At 37.9% G+C, this 20,021-nt stretch overlaps 1 protein-coding gene across 1 annotated transcript in view; it reads left to right on the forward strand.

Moving 5' to 3' along the window:
- Positions 1 to 20,021, forward strand: part of grk3 (G protein-coupled receptor kinase 3) — a 68,409-nt gene that overhangs the window by 12,493 nt on the left and 35,895 nt on the right. Inside the window, exon 2 of the mRNA XM_044144275.1 lies at positions 6,943 to 7,019. Within this exon, the coding sequence (XP_044000210.1) occupies positions 6,943 to 7,019 (77 nt within the window). The remainder of the gene's footprint in view (positions 1 to 6,942; positions 7,020 to 20,021) is intronic.

Below are 20,021 nucleotides of genomic sequence, written 5' to 3' on the forward strand. Positions count from 1 at the left end.
GGAGTGGAATTCAGCGTAAACATAAAACGTGTTTCTGAGATAAACCGACTTCTCTCAGCCGTTTCTCACCATAGCACAACCCATGAAAAATGGTGAAGTATCTCACCTTTACCATACATGGAAAAGGAAATGTCCCATGAAAGTGCTGCAGAGTTTTGTGGAAACGAGAAAGAATAGTGCAAAAAGCCAAGTATCCGTCACCGCTCCTGAAGCTGAAACAGCTCTAGGTCAGAGATGAGCCACAAAACAGTCACTTTATGAGTGAACTTCCAGCTCTAAACAGTCCATCCTGTTATCCTCCGAAAAAACGGTTGGTTGGAAGGACGACTAGAGACGGAAGCCAAATTAGTATTAAAGCAGTTAGCTGCTCTGACTATCTACTACTGATGAGCAACATGCACTTAAAGTTCTAGCATGATATTTAGTGGTTCTGTTTGTGGTACTAAATAAAAGTGTTTACTATTTTAAAAAAATTTTTTTTTAGGTAACTATATGATCGTGACAGCATCTCACAGCAATTATTACCCCACAAACACAAATGCTTCTCTTGAATAACATTCCCACTTATAATATGTCCTGACAATACAGACAGTTTTACTTGTAAACAGTAATTGGAATTTATGGTGACATAGATAAATAAAAATTCTTTTAAGAAATTTACCACAATTAATGATAAACGATGCTATAAATGCCCAGCCATACTAGCGGCTAATCTTATAATAAACGATGAATAAAAATCATTCCTGTTAGATTTGTAGCTGAAGAACAGAGTTTAGGAGCTTCCCATAAATCAGATCAAATTAGCTTTATTTTGGTCAGTTTACAACATTACAAAAAAACCAAAACAAAATAATGACTTAAAATAACTATTTAGCAAACTGATGAGCTACAGCAAAAGGAATAGGCAGAAGTCAAGGCTTATACTTGCCTACCATATTAATAGGCTCAGCAGTATTAATGCACACATTAATACTTAAACATGAATCTGTAAAATAGGTGCACATACCACCATTTGGGTATTTATGTTGATAAAACTGATGAAGTGATGCGGTCTGAAAACCTAGACACTACAGAACGTATATGAGCTGCTGTTGCCTGGCTGATTGACGTTTTCCTGATTGCAGGAACGTTGCTGCCTGTGGGGCGATGACGGCAAACGAAAGCGTTCTTTATTGGGCTCAGCATCCTTCATTGTTGCTGATTGTTTCAGCTCTCTAAGAACCACTAGCAGAACCAACGCCACCTCTCATAATTTGTCCACATCGTGTCAATCCGCTACAGGCCACCTGGCCTTATTTATCAGCGTGCGCCGGCAGCCAGTCTGTCACTCAAAGCGCTCTGTCGCAGCAGGACCTTCTTTGTTGCCCCTCTGTGTCGCGGTCATCTGCCCCCATAAGCTAATGTTGATGTTATGCCACAACTGTTGTTCCCAGCTGAGCTTCGCTCGGCTTAAACTCTGTTGATAATGTCCGGAAAATGTCTGTTTGGTCCTTTTGTGCAGAGGAGTGTCAATAAGTTAACAGACGGATTATCTGTACGGCCTTTGGTCCAAATCATGCTGCGATGCATGATTTCTTACTGTAATAGACGTATTCATTATCTGAGTTTTCCCTAGAAGCCGTCTGCACCCTGCCGTCCTGACCTCCGCGTTCTGGAACGACCTGCTGCCCTTTTGATAAGTTTTAATAATCTCACAATGCTCGACTTTAACTGGAAATGTTAACCGTCTTTGTGGCATGCGGGGTTTAGTTTTAAACAAATAATCTAGTCAGCTGCTAGTGATTCAGTGAGGCAAGAAGGCTGCGTCTGAAGAGGAAGTGTCGACTTCCTCAGTTCTTGTTTCAGCAGCTGTGGCTGAAGCTGAAATGTTGCATAGTGTTCACCAAAAAGGTTGTGTCATCAGCAGCACTAGATGGGGTCTTCTGTCACATGGCAACAAAGTCAAGCTCTGTTAGGCCCGTCACCATAATCAATTTTGTTGAGGGATTAGTTTTCTCAAAAAGTATTGTGATGGACGATAATATTGTTTGAAGAACTTTTTACACTGATTCAATGGAAATTACATAATGCATGCGATTTCCTGCCAAAGTTAGATACACTTTATCTTCAAAAGAACATTTAACACTAGAACTGATAAACAAAACAACCAAAAATAAAATAGATTCTCAGTCTCCATTAACAAAAAATGTACTTGAATAAAAACTAAACAACATAAAGCCAAAGTGGAAATAAATACTACATTCAACCAAAAGAGTGCAGATTATGAAGTCTGTATACCATGTTGCCCTTCAGTAATCATTAGATTTAAATAGAGAAGTTGGGCACATGAGTACCTGATGCAATAGTTCACACTACACCTTAGTTCACATGTACATTTTAACCTTACGAATCTCAGAACGCTAAGATTGTGTGGTGTGTTACGGTAGGTCGTTGTGGCCGCTCTGATCTAAATCAGGGGTTTTCCCCACTGGGAGTGTTAACGCAGACTGTTGAATGTGACGGGTAGCCAATCAGAAAGCGCAGATTCTCCTCCATGCTTTCTGAGGGGAAATTAGGAAGGGAATCCCACACAGCTGACACGGCGCAACCCGAAGTTCAGCTGACATTGGAGACGATATGTGGAAACAACATTAATGTTTCTAAAACATTTCGTGCAAAGAATATAGAAATGACAAGGGGAGGAGCTGTAGTGAAATTGCCGGTAACTTTTCAGCTGTTCATCGTTAACATGATATTAATAGGTTATAATGATTTTCATTCAAGTCTGGACTGATTCTAGCCACATGCATTTCAGGTAGATTGTAGTAAAGCATTGATTAATGCCTGGTTTTAAAATTAGTTAAGTGGACTTGAAATTACTGATGAAGCAATTAATTGGATTAATCCTAATTGATTAATTATTTAAATAATTGTCTACCAATTTAGGAATAGATCATTGACTGGAGTATACAGACTCAAAAAAGGTACCGTAATTTATTGAAATGGCAACATACTTAGAGCAATAAGCCAAAATTATACAAAAAAATAAAACTTTTATTTTATTGAAAATAGCCATTGAAGTATTTAGGTGGGGAAATAGAAATATTTGCCGACTGTCCGTTTTTCTTATTTGAATAATCGACAACATATTTGACTTCTAAATGAATTGTTGGTTGCAGCCCTGGTATGGAACACAGTTCTGCTCAGATGTCTCCAGCCTCCTGTGTTGGAGCATTTTATTAAAATATCTAAAGTATGAAGAAAAGGATCCTGCTAATGGTGGTGATAATGACCACATTTATTCCTTTCAGACTTGCTCTCTGTTGTTTATGGAACGTGTTCTTGTTTTTTTTTCCCTCCCAGTAGCTTTAGGAAATAGCAGTGGACACTTGTTGAAGAACATTTCAAAAATCTTTTGATGTTGGCGGCCTTTTGTTTGCCTTGCTGTCGAGATGAACCCACACTGCTTTAATAATGTTACGGTCCAGACTCGAGGGAGACTGATCCATGACTCACAGCGCTCCATTGTGTGTTTTTATTTGTATTTTTTTTATGTCTGACTTTCAATGCATTGGTAGGTTATTTTTCATGGCTCATTCCCATGCTGAAAAATAAAACCAGTATCGGTCATATGCTTCTCTGGTGGCACCTAGTGCTGGATCTCGATTGATCAGTACTTCTCTGGATTCATGATAGCAGAAATATTGAAAACAAAACGCAAAGTCTGACCCACAGCACCAAACCATGATTGGCCACCGGGCGGTGGTAAGGTAGATTACCGGAGCTTACCACCTACTGTTGTAGTAATGAAGTAATCTATAAATAATTCTGATGATTAATCAAGTAATTGAAAGGGAAAGAAAGGCCTGTTTTGTTGCAGCTACTTAACCTAGTAAAGGAAATGTACAAAATAAAATGCTTGTAAAAAAGTAGAGCTGAACAAGAAATCAATAACAAAATATATTGCGGTAGACACATGATCAATATCAATACATGCTACATCTGATGGAGTATTCAATAATTTCACTGAACTCCGATCCAGAGCCGCTCAGCATTCTGGGATATGTTGGCAGAGGAAAGGCTTTAGCTGCTCAACCTCTCACGTCAGGCTAAGCTAGGTTGGTGACATCAACTAACTCACTCCCTCTTAAGTTACCCAGCAACAACCTGTTGAGTAACTTGTGCAGCAGTTTAAAGTTTCGTCACCGTGCTTAACAACTGTTAAAATAAACAAACAACGGCAATGAGAGAAAAATTTGAAAATAAGAAAGGTGATGTGATCAGTTTGGCAGTATTTCAATTATTTTAATAAAAAAAAAGAATAATTATAAATATAGACAATTATATTGTGATACCGTATGTGCAGACTTAGGAAAAAAATGGCTTCCTTTTTTTAAAATAAAACATTTCACTTCTGATAATGCAGTGCATATCAAACATCGCTTTCAGTCTCTAAATGACTTGCAGAAACTTTTTTTAAACAAAATACTTTCAGTTGTTTTTTCACATCATTACTCTTCTTGATCAGCATAATGTCAGCTGAAATGCATTTCTTTGTACATGTTTGACATTCCAGATCCTGTTCCAAGAGTCACAGATAAAAAAAAAAAAAAGTTGGTCTTTTCCAAAGGGAACTAAAACATGACCTGTTAGCTGACAGTTTAAGGTGATCCATCACTTTTGACACTTTTTGTATCTGTCTCCCTCCATAGCTGATGAAGGCACTTAGCATTCCTCAATAACAGCTCAGTGGTGGAAGTGAGAGCGTTGTGCAACACAAATAATCATCTGTTTGGAACACAGTGCGCTATATAGTTAAACATAATTTAACAAAGCGTTGAATTTTAATAGTCAGCGTACTCAAATCATTCGATGAGTCATTTCAGCCCTAGTAAATATCGCTAAGAATATAAATTATGATTAGCCGTGCCAACGTAACAAATTCTGCTGGACGATAAATTGTCCCAGAAGTTATTGCAATAAACCATAATGTTGCTTTGAGACCATTTTATAATATTTTATGATAGTATGTTATTTACTACTGTATACCATTACTATAATGGTATAATAATGCTAGAACACATTCTCAAAGATCAATAAACTTTAAATTCTAATGAACATTTAACACTGAAAATGTCTTCCAGAAAATGCTCTAGTTGAGACCAAAACATCAGATCGAAAACGTTTGTTCACTTTTTGGTAGAAAGAAAGAGAGGAAAAAAAGGGAGAAATCACACAAATTGAAATCGAGTTTGTTTTAATTTATCATGCGATTGATTTATTGATTATTACGACAGGCCTAATTATGATTGCTTCAGTCATCTTCCTTTTCCACCTTTGCTGAAACAGACCTTCCCCTTATAACCCACACAACCTGAAGAGCTGTAAATTGTGCGCTAGTTATAACAAATTGAAATTGCTGTTGTGCTGTACATGTGTTGGACTGTCCAACATAAGTATCATAATCGCATGTTCCTGATGAAGTGCTGTACTTTTGGATTCCACGACTGACATGAACAGGTTGTTGTAAATGTTTGTTAGCTCTTGTCTTCTGTGCTAAATCAAACTCATGGCAGAACATGCACATCACTTCCTGAGCTCCAGTCCATGGCTTACTTAGCAGCTTATCTTCACCCCTGATGACTCCAGATAAAGACGCCTCGGTTCTCTGTTCTCTGGTCTTGAGACTCAGTCGAGTCTGTTTTCACGACAAAGTCAGGTTTTGAATCTTTGCTCGTCTTAATTTTGACTGGATTTCAAGTCTTGAGACCCTTTTCTGAACCTAATCTAGCACAGTTTTTCTGTACCGTTTTCATTGATCATATCTTTGTACAATGAGACATTTTGAACATAAATGTACTTGATGGAAACACACCAACTTTGAAAAAGCCTTTTTTCTGATAGAAAGCACATTTGTAATAAAAACTTGGCTACTGACACCAAAGTGTGACGTAAAGCATTAGGCTGGTGGATTTGGCTTGTTGTTCTGTAGTTGTGTATTTTCTGAGGTGGTAATCTAGGCCTGTCACGATAACAAATTTTGCTGGATGATAAATTGTCCAGCAGTATTGCGATAAACGATAATATTGTTGTTTTGAGACTATTTTCAAGTCATATGGTAATGACATAATAATGCAAGAACACATTCTCAAATATCAATAAACTTTAGATTCTGCTGAACATTTAACACTGAAACTGGAAGACATTTTAAATATCCAAAATAAATAAACAGAACAGGAACGGTAAATAAAATGAATTCTGAGGCATCTGTAAACACAGTTGTCCTTCATAAAAAGGACTAGTTGAAACCAAATCACAATCTGGAGACTTTATCATCCAGTTTTTGGCAGAAAGAGAAGAATGAATAAATCATGGCAATGAAAATTATTCAGCTTTCTTTAATTTATTATGCGATTAATTGATTTATTGATTATTGCAACAAACCTAAGGTAATCAACAGGAAATGTTTCAGAACTATTTACTTTATCAAGACAGAAGCAATAAAATGTGTCCTCTTCACATCTGTGTAGTTTCTTTTAGAAAGTATATAATTAGAATAGTTCAAAAGTCATTTCAGTCGTCACCTGAAACTTAGATTTTAAATTAGTTGAGAAATCTAGATGGCCGTCGGCATCCAGATGATTTTTTGTTCAGCCTACTGCTGTGTGTGTTCTGTGTGCAGGGTGCTGATAAAGTGTTAATGGGCCTATGAGGAAGGGTGTTAATTGATTCATTCTCCTTGGGCTTATTCTCATTAACACCTGGTCCCAGGATAGCTTGTATCTCTCCAGGCCCCCCAGAAGCCTCCCATGTGTCCCTGTTCCCTCCCTGCAGTTCCTCCCTGTGGGGGGACGGCTGGCTGGCTGGGAGGCTTCAAACCTGGGTCAGGATCTCTGAGGAAGCTGGAGGAGGCATGTGGAAGCTTTATTAACTGATTTTTTTTTTATTTGTTTGTTTTTACAGTATTCGCAGTGTAATGCAGAAGTACCTGGAGGAAAGGGACGAACTCACTTTTGACAAAATTTTCAACCAGAAAATTGGTAAGTCTCACCTCTTTTAAAGAGAGCAAAGCTTTTTCACACCTAGCATCATTCCTGTCTCCTCTTCTGCATGTTTCCAGTCTATGATCTCTCCTTTGATTGTGATGATTTATACTATAAATCTTCTAATGTTAAATCTAAACATTAGCAGCGTTAAAATCTCAGTCACGAGGTCCCATCACCGTTATGTTTTATCAACTTCTATGTAATTACATAGTTTCAAGTAATGAACACTTTCCACATTTATTGGTGCCTCTGGTAAAGATGTGTGAACAGTGGCGCCCCCACTGTTAGCCCCTCCCCCTCCCCCACAGAATCATTGTCAGGTCACATAAAGGTCATAATCATCTTCAATCAAGACATAAATGTAGAATCCAATAAACAATTAAAGAAAGAAATTTATAAAATTTAAAGTAAATATAATAGTAATAAAACATTTACATATATCTTTATTTATTTTAATAACTATTTTTAATTTTATACATTTCTTTATTTAAACTTTCTGGGGATGCCACTGTTTGTAAAGACTCTAAGAATTAAAAATCTTTCTTACGCTAACACGGTTTAACACCGACAGTTAAGAACCAGAACATACGTGACCTTATCTGAATGCATTTATGCAGTGGACAGGAAATTCACAACTCATCAAGGTTAATTTTTAATGTGCACCTCTAACAGTTTCTATTTCCTTTTTTCTTTATTTATTCTGTAACATTATGATTTTATGGAGGCTAGTTAGCTTAGTCATTCCTCAAAATGCGAGGAATGGCATTTCCTCCCATTCAAGTTAGCCACCTAGGTAACATTTTTGAAATTTTATTTTAAGAAAATGGCTATCACCAGTCAGAACAGTAATTAAAAAGATGAAATCAACTGTTAATTTTTTTAAGAAAGAGGAATTAATTTCTGAAAAATGTACATATCTTCAGTAGAGGGGCCAATAAATGGTGAGCGTACTGTAAATGCTTATTGTCTTTGGCATTTTGTAGCGTTTTAGAGTGGAAGTTTAAAATGTTGCAGAATGGGACATGAAAATGTGTCATTCTCATGTCTATAAATAAATGTAAGTGTTTTTATTTCTAAGGGCCGGGTGTCTGTGGCAGAGTGGTGTTGCCTCAGGACGGCCTTCATCAGAGACATTTGAGAGTTGATCATCAAATGACCACATCAATATGATCCAAATAAAATTTGTCTGATGCTTTTCTGATTGTCGTTGGAAGCAAATAATGTGGCACTAGAGCCACAGCTGGCTGTGCATGTGGTTTATCCGTGTAGTTTTCACCAAAAGCATGGCTGTAGAATCCAGAGAAAAGGAGCTGCGGTGGAAAACATCAGGTGATGTTTGGTGTCGGACCGGAACCCAAAAAGGTGACGGGTCCGTCTCCAGCCGCGGTTCTTGTTGTCTCCAGAGGGGCTTTCTTTGAAACCAAGCGGTTGATCTGTGATGCTGCTGCTGTGAGGGCTGCATGTGGGCGGCTTGTTCTGCTAGCTAGCATCATGCCAGCGGAAGCGCTGCCTCTCCGCCGTAGAGCACAGCATCTCTGTTCACAGCTGACCGGCCGTGTGCCTTACCAGGGGACTGCAGCCACCCTGCAGGCCTGTGCTTGGTTTACTTACACTTCTCACCCCCCCACCCCGCCCTGCCCCATGAGAACAGGCTGTGTTAATTGTCCCTGGCTCCGTCTTCGTCTCCGGCTCCTCTCTCTCTCCGTCAGGCTTAACACTCATTTAATTTCTGTCGGTTGTGTTCAGTTTCATCTCCTCCATCCTCTGCGTTTTGGTCTGGACATGCATGCAAGATGGATTTCTTTTAATAAGTCTGTAGTACTTGGGGATTTCTTTTGTCCAGAAAAGGTTTGAGCTCCTTAGAAAACTAAAAACGCCCAAGATCACAGCAGGATCATGCATCTGTAGTAGGGCTGCAGCTAACGATTATTCTGACAATTAATCAATTCAGATAAGAAAATGTGTACATTCTGCAGATTTTTCTATTAACCACATAAGCCTTTCGATACAATATTAGAAATTTATTAAAATATGCCAATTAGCAAATATTTTAATCTGTTAAATAAACATTTCATTGCTTAGATGCTACAGATGTATCCTTTGCTACAAATGATCAAGGGTTCACTGACGGATTGCTGTATTTGAACTTTAGGCAATCAGATGTACAAAGGAATGGAATTATTTAATTTGCAAACATTTAGTGTATTTCTAATATTGTATAAAAAAGTTTTAAATGGCAAAATGAAAAATCTGCAGAATGTGCCACTTTTTTATATTCGACTAATCATTAGATCAATCGATTAGTAAAATAATTCAGCTGCAGTCGTACTTCTCATCTAAATAAGTATTTATCACTGAAAAGCCCGTGTAGAGCTATAATAATAAAAATTTAACAAATCCCAGTTCTTTTGCCTCAGGTATTAGGTTGGATAAGGAATACATTTTTTGTCTAGAGTTTGTAAAAAAAAAATTTTTTTACCTCATTTTAATATAAGCATTTTATTTCAAACATAAGCATATTCTTATATGAAAGATGGGAATAAAACTAAATTGTCCGACTTAAATGACTAAATGTGAGATGATAAATTGGTCACAAACTCTTGTTTCTAGGTACAGTATTCCCAATTGTCCAGTTCTTCCAATAACTGAGCTCAAAGATTGCGTAAGTGTCTTAAGCCGTTTTGCAATAAGCTTCCTGGTTTTAGCCAGAGTTTTACATATTTTCTATTTAAATAGTTTTGCATGTCTCTCTGCATGAGGTGGCTGTTTGGACATTTTCTAAGAAATCTTCTGGAACAACGGAGATGACAGCTTGTTTTTTTTTTTGTTTTTTTTATCAGTTCAGTCATGACAGGCAAACCTGAACTTCTGCTTTACTAATACAACTCAGAAATAATTTCCATGCATTCCACTAATTTTCATGTTACTACATTTAGACAAACAATAACCAGAAATCCATTAAAGTCTTGGTTTTAAGCAGCAGGCGAAGTGTATGTGTGCATGAAGTGAAAAGCTGCAGTGCAGAGAAACTCTGCCATGCTGCACCTCATTTTACTACAATCAGCTCTTGTGACCCTCATGGCTGCAGAAAACCCAGATCTCAGCAAATCTTCCTTGTTCCTCGCTGAGCTTCCACTCCCAAAACTCACTTCATTTTCTATTCCAACTTCATCCTCATCCTTTGTAAGGCGTTCAGATTGGTGAATCTATGGAAGACTGTCAGTTATGTCACAGCTCAGACATGGATCCTTTGTGTTGTTTAGGAGGAGCTTAACTTGTGTCACTGAGATGTAAATAGAAATTTCTTTGGATTGGTATCAGGGCTGTTGTGTAAAAATATTTTAGTTATTGAGTATTCTATCGATTATACAAGTAGTCAAATAATTTGATCAAATAAAACATTAGTAAATACTGGCCCGAATTTTATACCGGTGCTTACCCACTCTTCTTAAAAAAATCAACCTGTAACAATAATAACTCTTCCATCCATATATATACTGTTTCTTTATAGCCTTGCCCCTAGTGGGGTCAGGAGGTTTGCTGGTGCCTATCTACAGTGAGACATTTTGGGCAAGAGGTGGGGTCACCCTGGACTGGTCGCCAGTCCATTGCGGGACTTTTTAACGTCAGTGTGGATAAAAAATACACAGAAATCTGAAATTAATCGGTGCAATAAACAGGCAAAAGTGGGAGGTAGTGCAAACTACTTATATTGGGTGTCAAATATTTGCATTGTTTCTCAAAATGCTGACGTTTTAGCGATATTAAAGGGGAGGATCTCTTTAATGACTGCTGTCTAAACAGAAGTTATAGCTCTCATTTTAATTTACTATGCAATTAATTGAATTATTGCTTATTGTGACAGACTTGACTCTGCTGCCCATTTGTTGCCACCAGAATGGTAGGAAACATATTTTCTGGTTTGTCTGTAAAGCTAAATTGCTCTAAGCATCGGCTACAGAGCTGGAGCGCAGGCTGCTGTGTTCCATCTAACTACATACGTCTCCGCTCCACCTGCATGCATACACCCGCTGCGCACTTTACCGAAACAGTAGCTGGACAGCAGCCCTTAGTGACTGTTGAAAATAAAAAATAAAGGCTCTATATGCATTGCATGTAAACATTTTCATCAATCAATGAAATCTCCCAAATTCCACAGACAGAACATGACATTTTTAAAGTCAGTTCAGCTGTTTTTCTGTACCAGATGATGCTAATCATGATATTGGTATTGGAAGTGAAAAACGTGGATCAGTGCATCTCTGGTCACCATCTTGTACAGAGTGAGTCTTGAAAACGAAACATTCTCATCACTAGTTTTCATTTAAAACTGATAGAAGAAGAGTGCCCGTCAGTCAGAAGACCTCATGAATATTTTGGCACACTCACACACCACTCCCCTACTGTGCGGATAGTTTTAGGATATTAACAACCCAGTAATGAGGCAAAGCAGGCATTGGAAACACTTTACCATGGTAATGTTGAGATCTGGGAGCTGTTTCTCCTCTAATATACCAGTAAATTATAGTTTTCTACTGGGATGATTGATTTCACAGCTGCGGCCGGTTCACTAATGCGCCCTGCTCTTTGTTTACTACTTCTGTTTTGTTTTTCGTCTCAGAGCTTTCATTAGTCTTGTTTTAATCTGCAGCATCATAGAAACCAAATTAAAAATGCATTAAAAAGCTCATATTTCTTTTAGATGAGATCTTCGGCGATTCGCTAGTCGTGTGTATCTCAGGGGCACAAAACCTTCTCCAACCTGCTCGTTTATCGCAGAATGGAGATTTTAATACGAGATGCGTTTACACTAGAAGACAGTCCGACCTCATATCTCTGGGCTACTGTACTCCTGGGTTATGATCGTGTCTGCGTGTGTTTATTGGACTACCAGCCGACCCTCTCCCTCCCCGCGGTTGTTTGTCGGAATATTTTGGATTTGTGGGTGTGAGTTATGATGACATCAATTGCTTTCTAAAATGAAAGCTATAAAATATGACGCTAAACTCTGGAGGCAGGGGAGAGGAGGGGGGTCATTCACAAGTTGATTTGGATTTCATCATCCCCGCCTCTCTTTGCCTTGTGGCTTTTCCTCCATTTTTATTCTTCACTTTTTCTCTCTATTCTCTCCTAATGTACCTCCTCTTCCCCTCTCTCTCTTTCTTTCTTTCTTTCTCTCTCTCTCTCTCTCTCACACTTTTTGCTTTGGCATTCTCCCTCTCCATCTGTCAGACTTCTGGAACGGGTGATGGAGAGTTGTGGGTTGCTTAGCAACTGCGGTTGCTGTGGTAACCGTGCCAGAACTGCTGCATTTTCCTAGTCGACGGAGAGAAATGAAATTGATTAAAGGAGGAATGAAACAGGTGATGGGAATTGGAGGGACACAGAGGTGCGGAGGGGGTGTTTCAGGGTTGTGTAAAAGGAGAAACCCTCTCGTGGTCGGCGTTTCCCAGAAAGCACCTCAGCTTGTAGTCTGTTGTCAGCACAGTGCCTGAGCCACCTGGCTGTTTATTCACCAATCATGAGTCACGCCGTCTCCATTCCAGAGGATCCTACAGCAGCCGCTCCGACTCACCACGTCTAACAGTCGCAGCTCTATGACAGTTGTTTGCAGAAATAACCCCTCAGAGAGCACTTATAACCCCCTCCAACTCTTCTACCCGCCCACTAAAGCTGTGGTATGAGATTGTCTTCCCCTCAGCTCCCCATGCAGGGATGTGCTTAGCTTGGTTGTAAAAGCTTTAATATGTTCAGGGCTGTTTTATGCCCCTCATCTAGTCGACTCGGCATTGCTGGACAACTAAACCACATCGCTCAACAGCTGCAAGGCGTTAGATGACGGAGAGACGCGCATCTTGATTAATTTCTGTTCAACAGTTCGTCCCAAGTTAACGACAACAAGGCAGTTCAAAGTGCTTTACATCACAATATTAAAGACAACTCATATTTAATGTTGGGCCATTTCATCCAGATTCTGAAGGTCCGTTTTCTAGAATTTAAACGAGAGTAGAGTTGCACTGGGCTGATACTGGTTGCTGTCTGAGCTGCTGGTTTAATTGTCACCATGTTCCAATTTTCTAGCACACCGAAAGAGACAAATTGTGCTGCTCTTTGTTTGGAAGTATTCGGGTTAAATACGACAGCAAAAGAAATTATTACTGTACAAGGTTATTCCCATTTGTGCTTCAAAGCACTCATCTTTAATTAAATTGGAACATTTAATCCAATTTATCTGATTTTTATTCAACTACATCAAAGCCTTTGCTTCTGGTTGATCTGGTTGCAGAAGAAAAATGAATGGAATTCTTGGCTTTGATCAGAACCGATCAAGGGAAGACCGTGTGATTTGGAGCCAACAGATTGGTGCATCTCTGAAATGGAAACTAAAAACAACAAAACAAAACAGGAACAAGGTTCAGAATTTGATGCTGACATTATCAGAACGTAAATATAAAAGTTGACTTTCTCAGAGGTTCACAGAATAATAAAATCTGTTGGAAAATTAGTTGAGAATCTAGAAAATGATGGTTTTGAAATGGAGAATTTGAAGAATCCTGTATTGCGTGATGTATCTAGGGCTGCATCTTAACAATCATTTTAGTAATCCATTAATCAAGTATTCATTGCGCATTCTGCAGTTTTCACTTAATCATTTTCTCAATCATTTATACATTATTTAAAATTCATAATATAGAAATAAAACAATAATGGCTTTTTAAATGTGAAAAAAATCCCTAAAATGCATTAATTTGATTCCTTGTAGCAGTTAAAACATGCTTCTAAAATCAACATGTGAAGAGCTCAGCTCCTTCTGCTTTATGCAACATCAATAAAGTATAGAACTAATATTTGAACTTATTTTTTGGATTAACAAATTAATAATTGGACAGCAAAGGGAATTTGAAGGATTACAGAATTTGAAGATTTTTGTTATTCTGTATGGATAATAATAGATGTTTTTTGTACAGTTTGGGCTTAATTACTGCTGTGACTGTTTTCATTTCAGCAAATGGCATTTTTTGAGTCTGTTAACAATTATTTCTATAATTGATTCATCATGATTAATGGTTTAAACCCTACACATATCCTTTTTCCCTGATCCCTTGAAGGCCACCACATTTAAAACTTTCTAAATGTTGTGGCATAAACTCGCATATACATTTTTTTTCGCCTTACATTCAAAGTTTCCGATCTTTTCCACCGTCACAAACATCTCCTTTTATGTGTCGGTGTGACTCTTCTGCAGGCCAGTGGCAACACTGGTGCATGCAACTAGTAGTGTGAAACTTCCAGTGTGTGCAAGAGGAGACCAGGCGGCTTGGGTTGATGCAACCGGTTTCCTACTGGCGACCTCATTGTGTTTTCAGGTTGAGCACGTTTCTGAAGCGTGCCGCTGTGCTTTCAGCCTTTATTGTTCACAACCTGAAACCCAGCGACATGATAAAGGTCACCCCACATGTTAGCAGACACCTCGGTTTCACTCAGACGTCGGAGGCTAGTGTTAACGTCTTGTACTGAGGGACGTGCGCCGTGCTGCTTCATCAGTTCTCCTGAGAGTCCCAGAGATACTCTGCGTATGCTGCTGATCTGCATCCAGTCCAGTTGGCTAATCGCGTCGTTAAGCACATGTATGGACCATGCTACTTGTTAATATTTCTGCAACTTTTACAAACAGTCCTAGTTGTTTGAAGGTTAAACATCCGTGTGTCAGTTTGTTCAAGATATGTAGTCAAACAGTGCGGCGGTGATAAAGTCAGGAACCTTCTAGCCAGTTGATTCCTTCCTAAAGTTAGTCAGCTCATCATGGTTGACTGCAGGGGAAACCCACCACAAAGTCATTCATTAGCATTGCATTGCTAATATTTTTATTTCCTCCAGAAAACCGGTGGTAGACTGCTGGGGCAGTCAGTCGTCCAGCTGCCCGCTGTGTTTGTGAGTTAAAAAATGCTTATAACTGGCAGGAAGTTTGAAAATATCACAAGGTAAATTATGTGTTATTGTAGAGATTATCTAAATATCAATTATGAAGCCTTAAAAGAGGAAAATGTAAAAAAAACCCAACTAACATAAACAAATAAATGCATATCTTGGTGGGGGGACAAGTAAATCCTGGTGGAAGGTTTGTTACAGTTTATTTTTACATTTGACCAACATATTCAACCTATTGCTTTTGTCAGTTATTTATTTTACATTGCCTGTTCTCCTCCTAACTCCACTGGCTCAACAAATAATAGTTGTGTGTTTACATGTTTGACCAGGTTTGTGAAGCTATTAGTGTATTTAAGTGTTGTACTGATGTAGCATTTTGAATAAATGTGTTAATCAGTAAATTCTAAGTCAGTTCAGCTCCTTTTTTCTGAAACGAATTGATATCGGCCCATTCTGAACCTCGTATATCTGCATTGGTGTCAGAAGTGGAAAAAGTGGATTGGTGCATCCCTAGTTTAGACATGGCAGGAGTGTCTGCGTTCTTAAAAAGTCTTAAAGATAAAAAAAATTCTAATAGAAAGGATGGAAATTATTTTCCTCCTTGCACACCACTTTCTGTGCAGCCTCAGCAGTTGGTGTAGATCACCCTGTGCATTCAGGAATTTCTATAATCTTCCATATATCTTGCATATTGCTTTTAAATTCCAGCTGCATGTGAGAGAACTCTACCCTGTGCTCTGGAGCTCAGGTTGTTGGTGGAACATGAAAAGGAATTAAATGTCATCAAAGAACTGCTGCAGCTGTCAAACAGTTGGCATGTTACGTTTGAAAAGTCTCTTCATAAAATCATAACGCACAGTGCAAGATACCTGATGTACATGCTAGCAGCTAGCATTGTCTCTGCTAACGCTATTTAGTGGCCATCAGTGAACAGCACAGTCAGTAGAATACATAACATTGTTTCCTGAATCCTTAAGCAGGATGAGTGTCTATCACATGCACACACACACACACACACACACACACCCCAGACAGAGAAATGGTGGCTCTGTGCGACCTTATAAAGGTCAGTGTATGTATAATGTAGTGCAGTCAAGTTGTCCCCTGACTCACATGATTTATTTATTTATTTATTTTTTGTCGTTTCCCATTTTGCCTCAAAATGAAACAAAGCTGTTTTGTCACTTTGGAATGAAAACAAAAAACAAGGAAGAGATTTATTTTCAGACTTTAGTCATTCCTCTCCTGTTTGCACATTAAATTTGTGAAGGAACAGGAAAAATGACAATAAAAATCCATAAGGTAGGCTTCTTTAAAAGTCACTATGATTAACAATACAGTAAAATTTGTAAAACTGAAGTGCTGGATGTCGGGGTTTTATGTAGCTATTTGTCATTTAAAATGTTTGACAATTCTGAAGGGAATTATTTGTTTTTGAAAATAAATTGTCAGTTAATAGCTTTTTAATTTGGTCTTTCATTTTAGATAAGAGCTGAAATGATCAGATTAATCACAATAAATCAGTTGCTGAAATAATCGAACAATTTGGTAAACCAGTAACCATTAATTTAAAATATACACTCTAAAAAGGCCATTTGCTGAAATAGCACCGTCACAATCTAAGTAATGAAAACTGTACAAAAAAATATATATATATTGCATTTTTGATAAAACATCTTCTTCGTGTATAAACATGTCTTAGTAGCATAGTTTTTTAGCTTCAACTGGTTCAAATTCTTTAAAAAAAAATTTGTTTGTGAAGGAACAGGAAAAATTAATCGGTTATCTTCAATCTATTGATGAGTCAAGCAGAAAGAGATGAGCTTCTGATATTAGTTTTTTTTTACCCTGGTTGTTGCTCAACTGGAGTCATTTCCTGTCACATGGTTTCCACCAGAGACCAACCGGGAAACAAATGGCAGTTTCTCAGTGTGTTTGTTTTCCTCCACCACTTTTAAACAAAGAGCTGATCCTCGTTTACTCCAACCAAACATCGTCCTAATAGATGAGGGAAAACACATCCGAGCTCCAAGCCTCTCCGGCTCAAACCACCGCCCTACATCCCCTCATCTGCTGCACGTCCTTTGCCTGTCCTCTAACCTGTGTGTAAGCAGAAAGATAGTCTGTCACATTTGGTTATTGTCATAGAAACGCAGTCTCAGTCATGGATCTCATAGCTGCACCATGGATGGTGAAGTTGATGTTGATCTGATGGTTCAGAGGGTTCATGCTCTGAGGACAGAGAGTGTTTTCTGCAGATTCCTGGTTGTTTTGACATTTTTTATGCCCAGTGAAAGCGGGAGTGTCCCTGAGCAGCTCGTTTCCCTTTGTGTTGTTTGGTGGAGGTTTCGGACTGGATGGTGCTAGGTTCATTTTTTGTGTCAGTGGTTTTATTTCTTTTTAATTTTAGTTCCTTTTATTTCTATATAGACATTATGTCAAAATAAATTCTGATTAATGCTGTTTAAATCACCGCAAAACTGTCAGGAGTCTTTTACTGTTTTTGTATAATGTGAGCATCAATAAATACCAATAAATTTGAAAATTTGATCAAATCTAGTTTTTTTTGAGCAGTTAAGTGGTACAAATAACATTTCTTTGTGTGACTGGTGTCTGAAAGAAACTAATTGCAAATGAAAATGTTTCTGAGAACAGCATTTCTCTTGTGTTTTTCTGTGACTGCTGTTCAATTCACTATTGTTGCCACGATGGTACCACAAAGCATCTCAATTCTACTCCTGATTCTGACGTCTGAAAATCACCGAGGCAGCATGACATTACCACACCTTCTTCTGGGTTGTATTAATATAAGAGTATAAGTGGTTATAAATATTATTTAAAAAGTTTTTAACTGTAAATCTGTCACTGAAGAATCGAGTCTTACAGACTCATTATATATTACGTCACGTTATATGGGTCTAATAACACTGTCCAGTATGAAATGGACCACTTCACTCTTCTACTTATGTTAAGTAGTTTTCTTATGTTGCTAAACAGTACACAATAATCGCACCAATAAATCATAGCTTGAAAGAAAGCAATTATCGATGTTCCTATGGAAACAACAGGGAGGAAAAAAAAAGCTATTTCAAAATAATTATCCCCACTTATCTGTTTTTGAGTTTGGCAAACATCAATTACAGTTTATCTTTATTATGACAGGTTGACTAAACATCCTGATAAATTTTCCCAGGTACATTATAAACGATTAGATTTTTCCAATATTTAGTAATCAGGACATATGGTGTTGTGACAAGTACATCATATTATCAGCTCAAGATAAACAGATTTCAAATAAGGTGATAGTGTGTTTGACTTCAAAGCCATTAATGATAATTACAAAAAAAGAACAGTAGTACAGTCCACTACAGCAGGAATTTAGAACATTGGCTGTTTGAACCTTTCTGGGCACTGCTTGAAATGATTCCACTTAGGCAGGTGCAGCACATGCATTCTGCTGTTGTCGCAGGGTGGTTAGCAGCAGCGTATTGTCGACTTTTACTGCAGGAGTTGTGAACAATTGTTCCTGTGAAAAACAAATTAGCTGTAGAAAGTTCATCTTTTCTATTTTGCAGTGTAAAACAAGTAGTGGTGGGACTAAATGAAAAATATTTCAGTTAATTGCAAAATAAGCATCTTCAATTCAAAAAAGCCTTTTAGATGCTAAACTGTTTATTACACATATGAGCTCAATAACAAAGATATTAGTTTTAATTTGTTAACCATCAGATTGGTGCAAAGTGCTGTTTACGCTGAAATTAGCGTTTTGATTGTTTGTGTTGCTGCTACATGTTTAGCATTGAGATGCTATTTTGGGTTTGAATAGCTTCACTGATGGGATAACAACTTTTAGCACAACTTGAACACAATAACGGTCTTTTCCATTGTTCAGTCAGGTCACTTTTGAAGCAAAGATTAACTGAGTGGGCCAAGGGAAGAAGCTTCGTCGTCCATCACTGCTGTTAGCAGGTGTCGTTTCTTGTGTGTCGTATTTACAGGTGTACTAGAAACACGATGCAAAGGTTCCTGTTTGGGACTTTTTTACATTTAAAATGAATGCAAATAATTGTGTTGGCATTTTGAACACAATAAGAATCTATGTAATTAATCACAATGAACACCTTAAAGTCCTTCCCTTAATTATACTTAAATATTTAACTTGAGAAATCACTGAGGTAATCAGTTCCATGTTTTCTTTGTCCTGTTTTCACATTTCAGCTTAGTGTTTTCTTTTTTTCTTTCCAAGAGGACGAACATTTAGATTTTGTTGCATGAAAGGGGCAGTGTTACAAAAAAATCAACTCTTTTTCAGCTTCTCCTCAGTCCTTTAATCTCCATAGCAACCATTCAGCTGTGAAAACTACGTGGGTGGACCTAGCCACGCCTTCCAGATGCAGTTTCTCCTCAGAGCTCCAGTTTCCAAGCTACCAAACAACCACCTGTCAGAGCAGGCCTCCCCCACTCAGCTCCTTCAGACTACACAGAAGTCATTAGCAAACACCTGGTGGATGTTTGCTAATTACATCCACCAGATATATTATGGAAGCTATGTCTCACAGCAACACTGGTGAGAACGTTGTTAAAGGGTTAATAGAGGAACATGTTGTAATGACTTCCTGGAGGCAAAGTTTAAGAAAGTGCAGGAGTTTTTAAAGAGACAGAGGCCAAATTTCAACAACATATCAGTATACATTTATCCCTCGTTTTTGGCGGGGGTTACGTTCCTAAAAGAACCCGCGATAAGCGAAATCCGACAAGTAGGAACCTTTATTTTTTTTTTTAGCAATTATTATAAAATGAAATACTCCTTAATGCATTTAAAACAAAGAACAAAACCTTTTTTAGAAGGGTAAGCATTGTTTAACAAATAAAAGTACTGTATAAACGTTTTTTTTTGTTGTTTTTTTTTACAAATAACTACTATACTGAAAAATAATAATTTTAATCATAAATACGAAGTGAAGGCTTCAAATTGCGGAGATCAGCGCTGCCCCACTGCGACCCGAGTCATTGGATTAGAACGGGAAAAATATGATTATGAAAAAAAATACAAAGTGCACTTGAACA

Source organism: Gambusia affinis, linkage group LG17, assembly GCF_019740435.1.
Source record: "Gambusia affinis linkage group LG17, SWU_Gaff_1.0, whole genome shotgun sequence".
In the NCBI taxonomy this organism is placed as follows: domain Eukaryota; kingdom Metazoa; phylum Chordata; class Actinopteri; order Cyprinodontiformes; family Poeciliidae; genus Gambusia; species Gambusia affinis.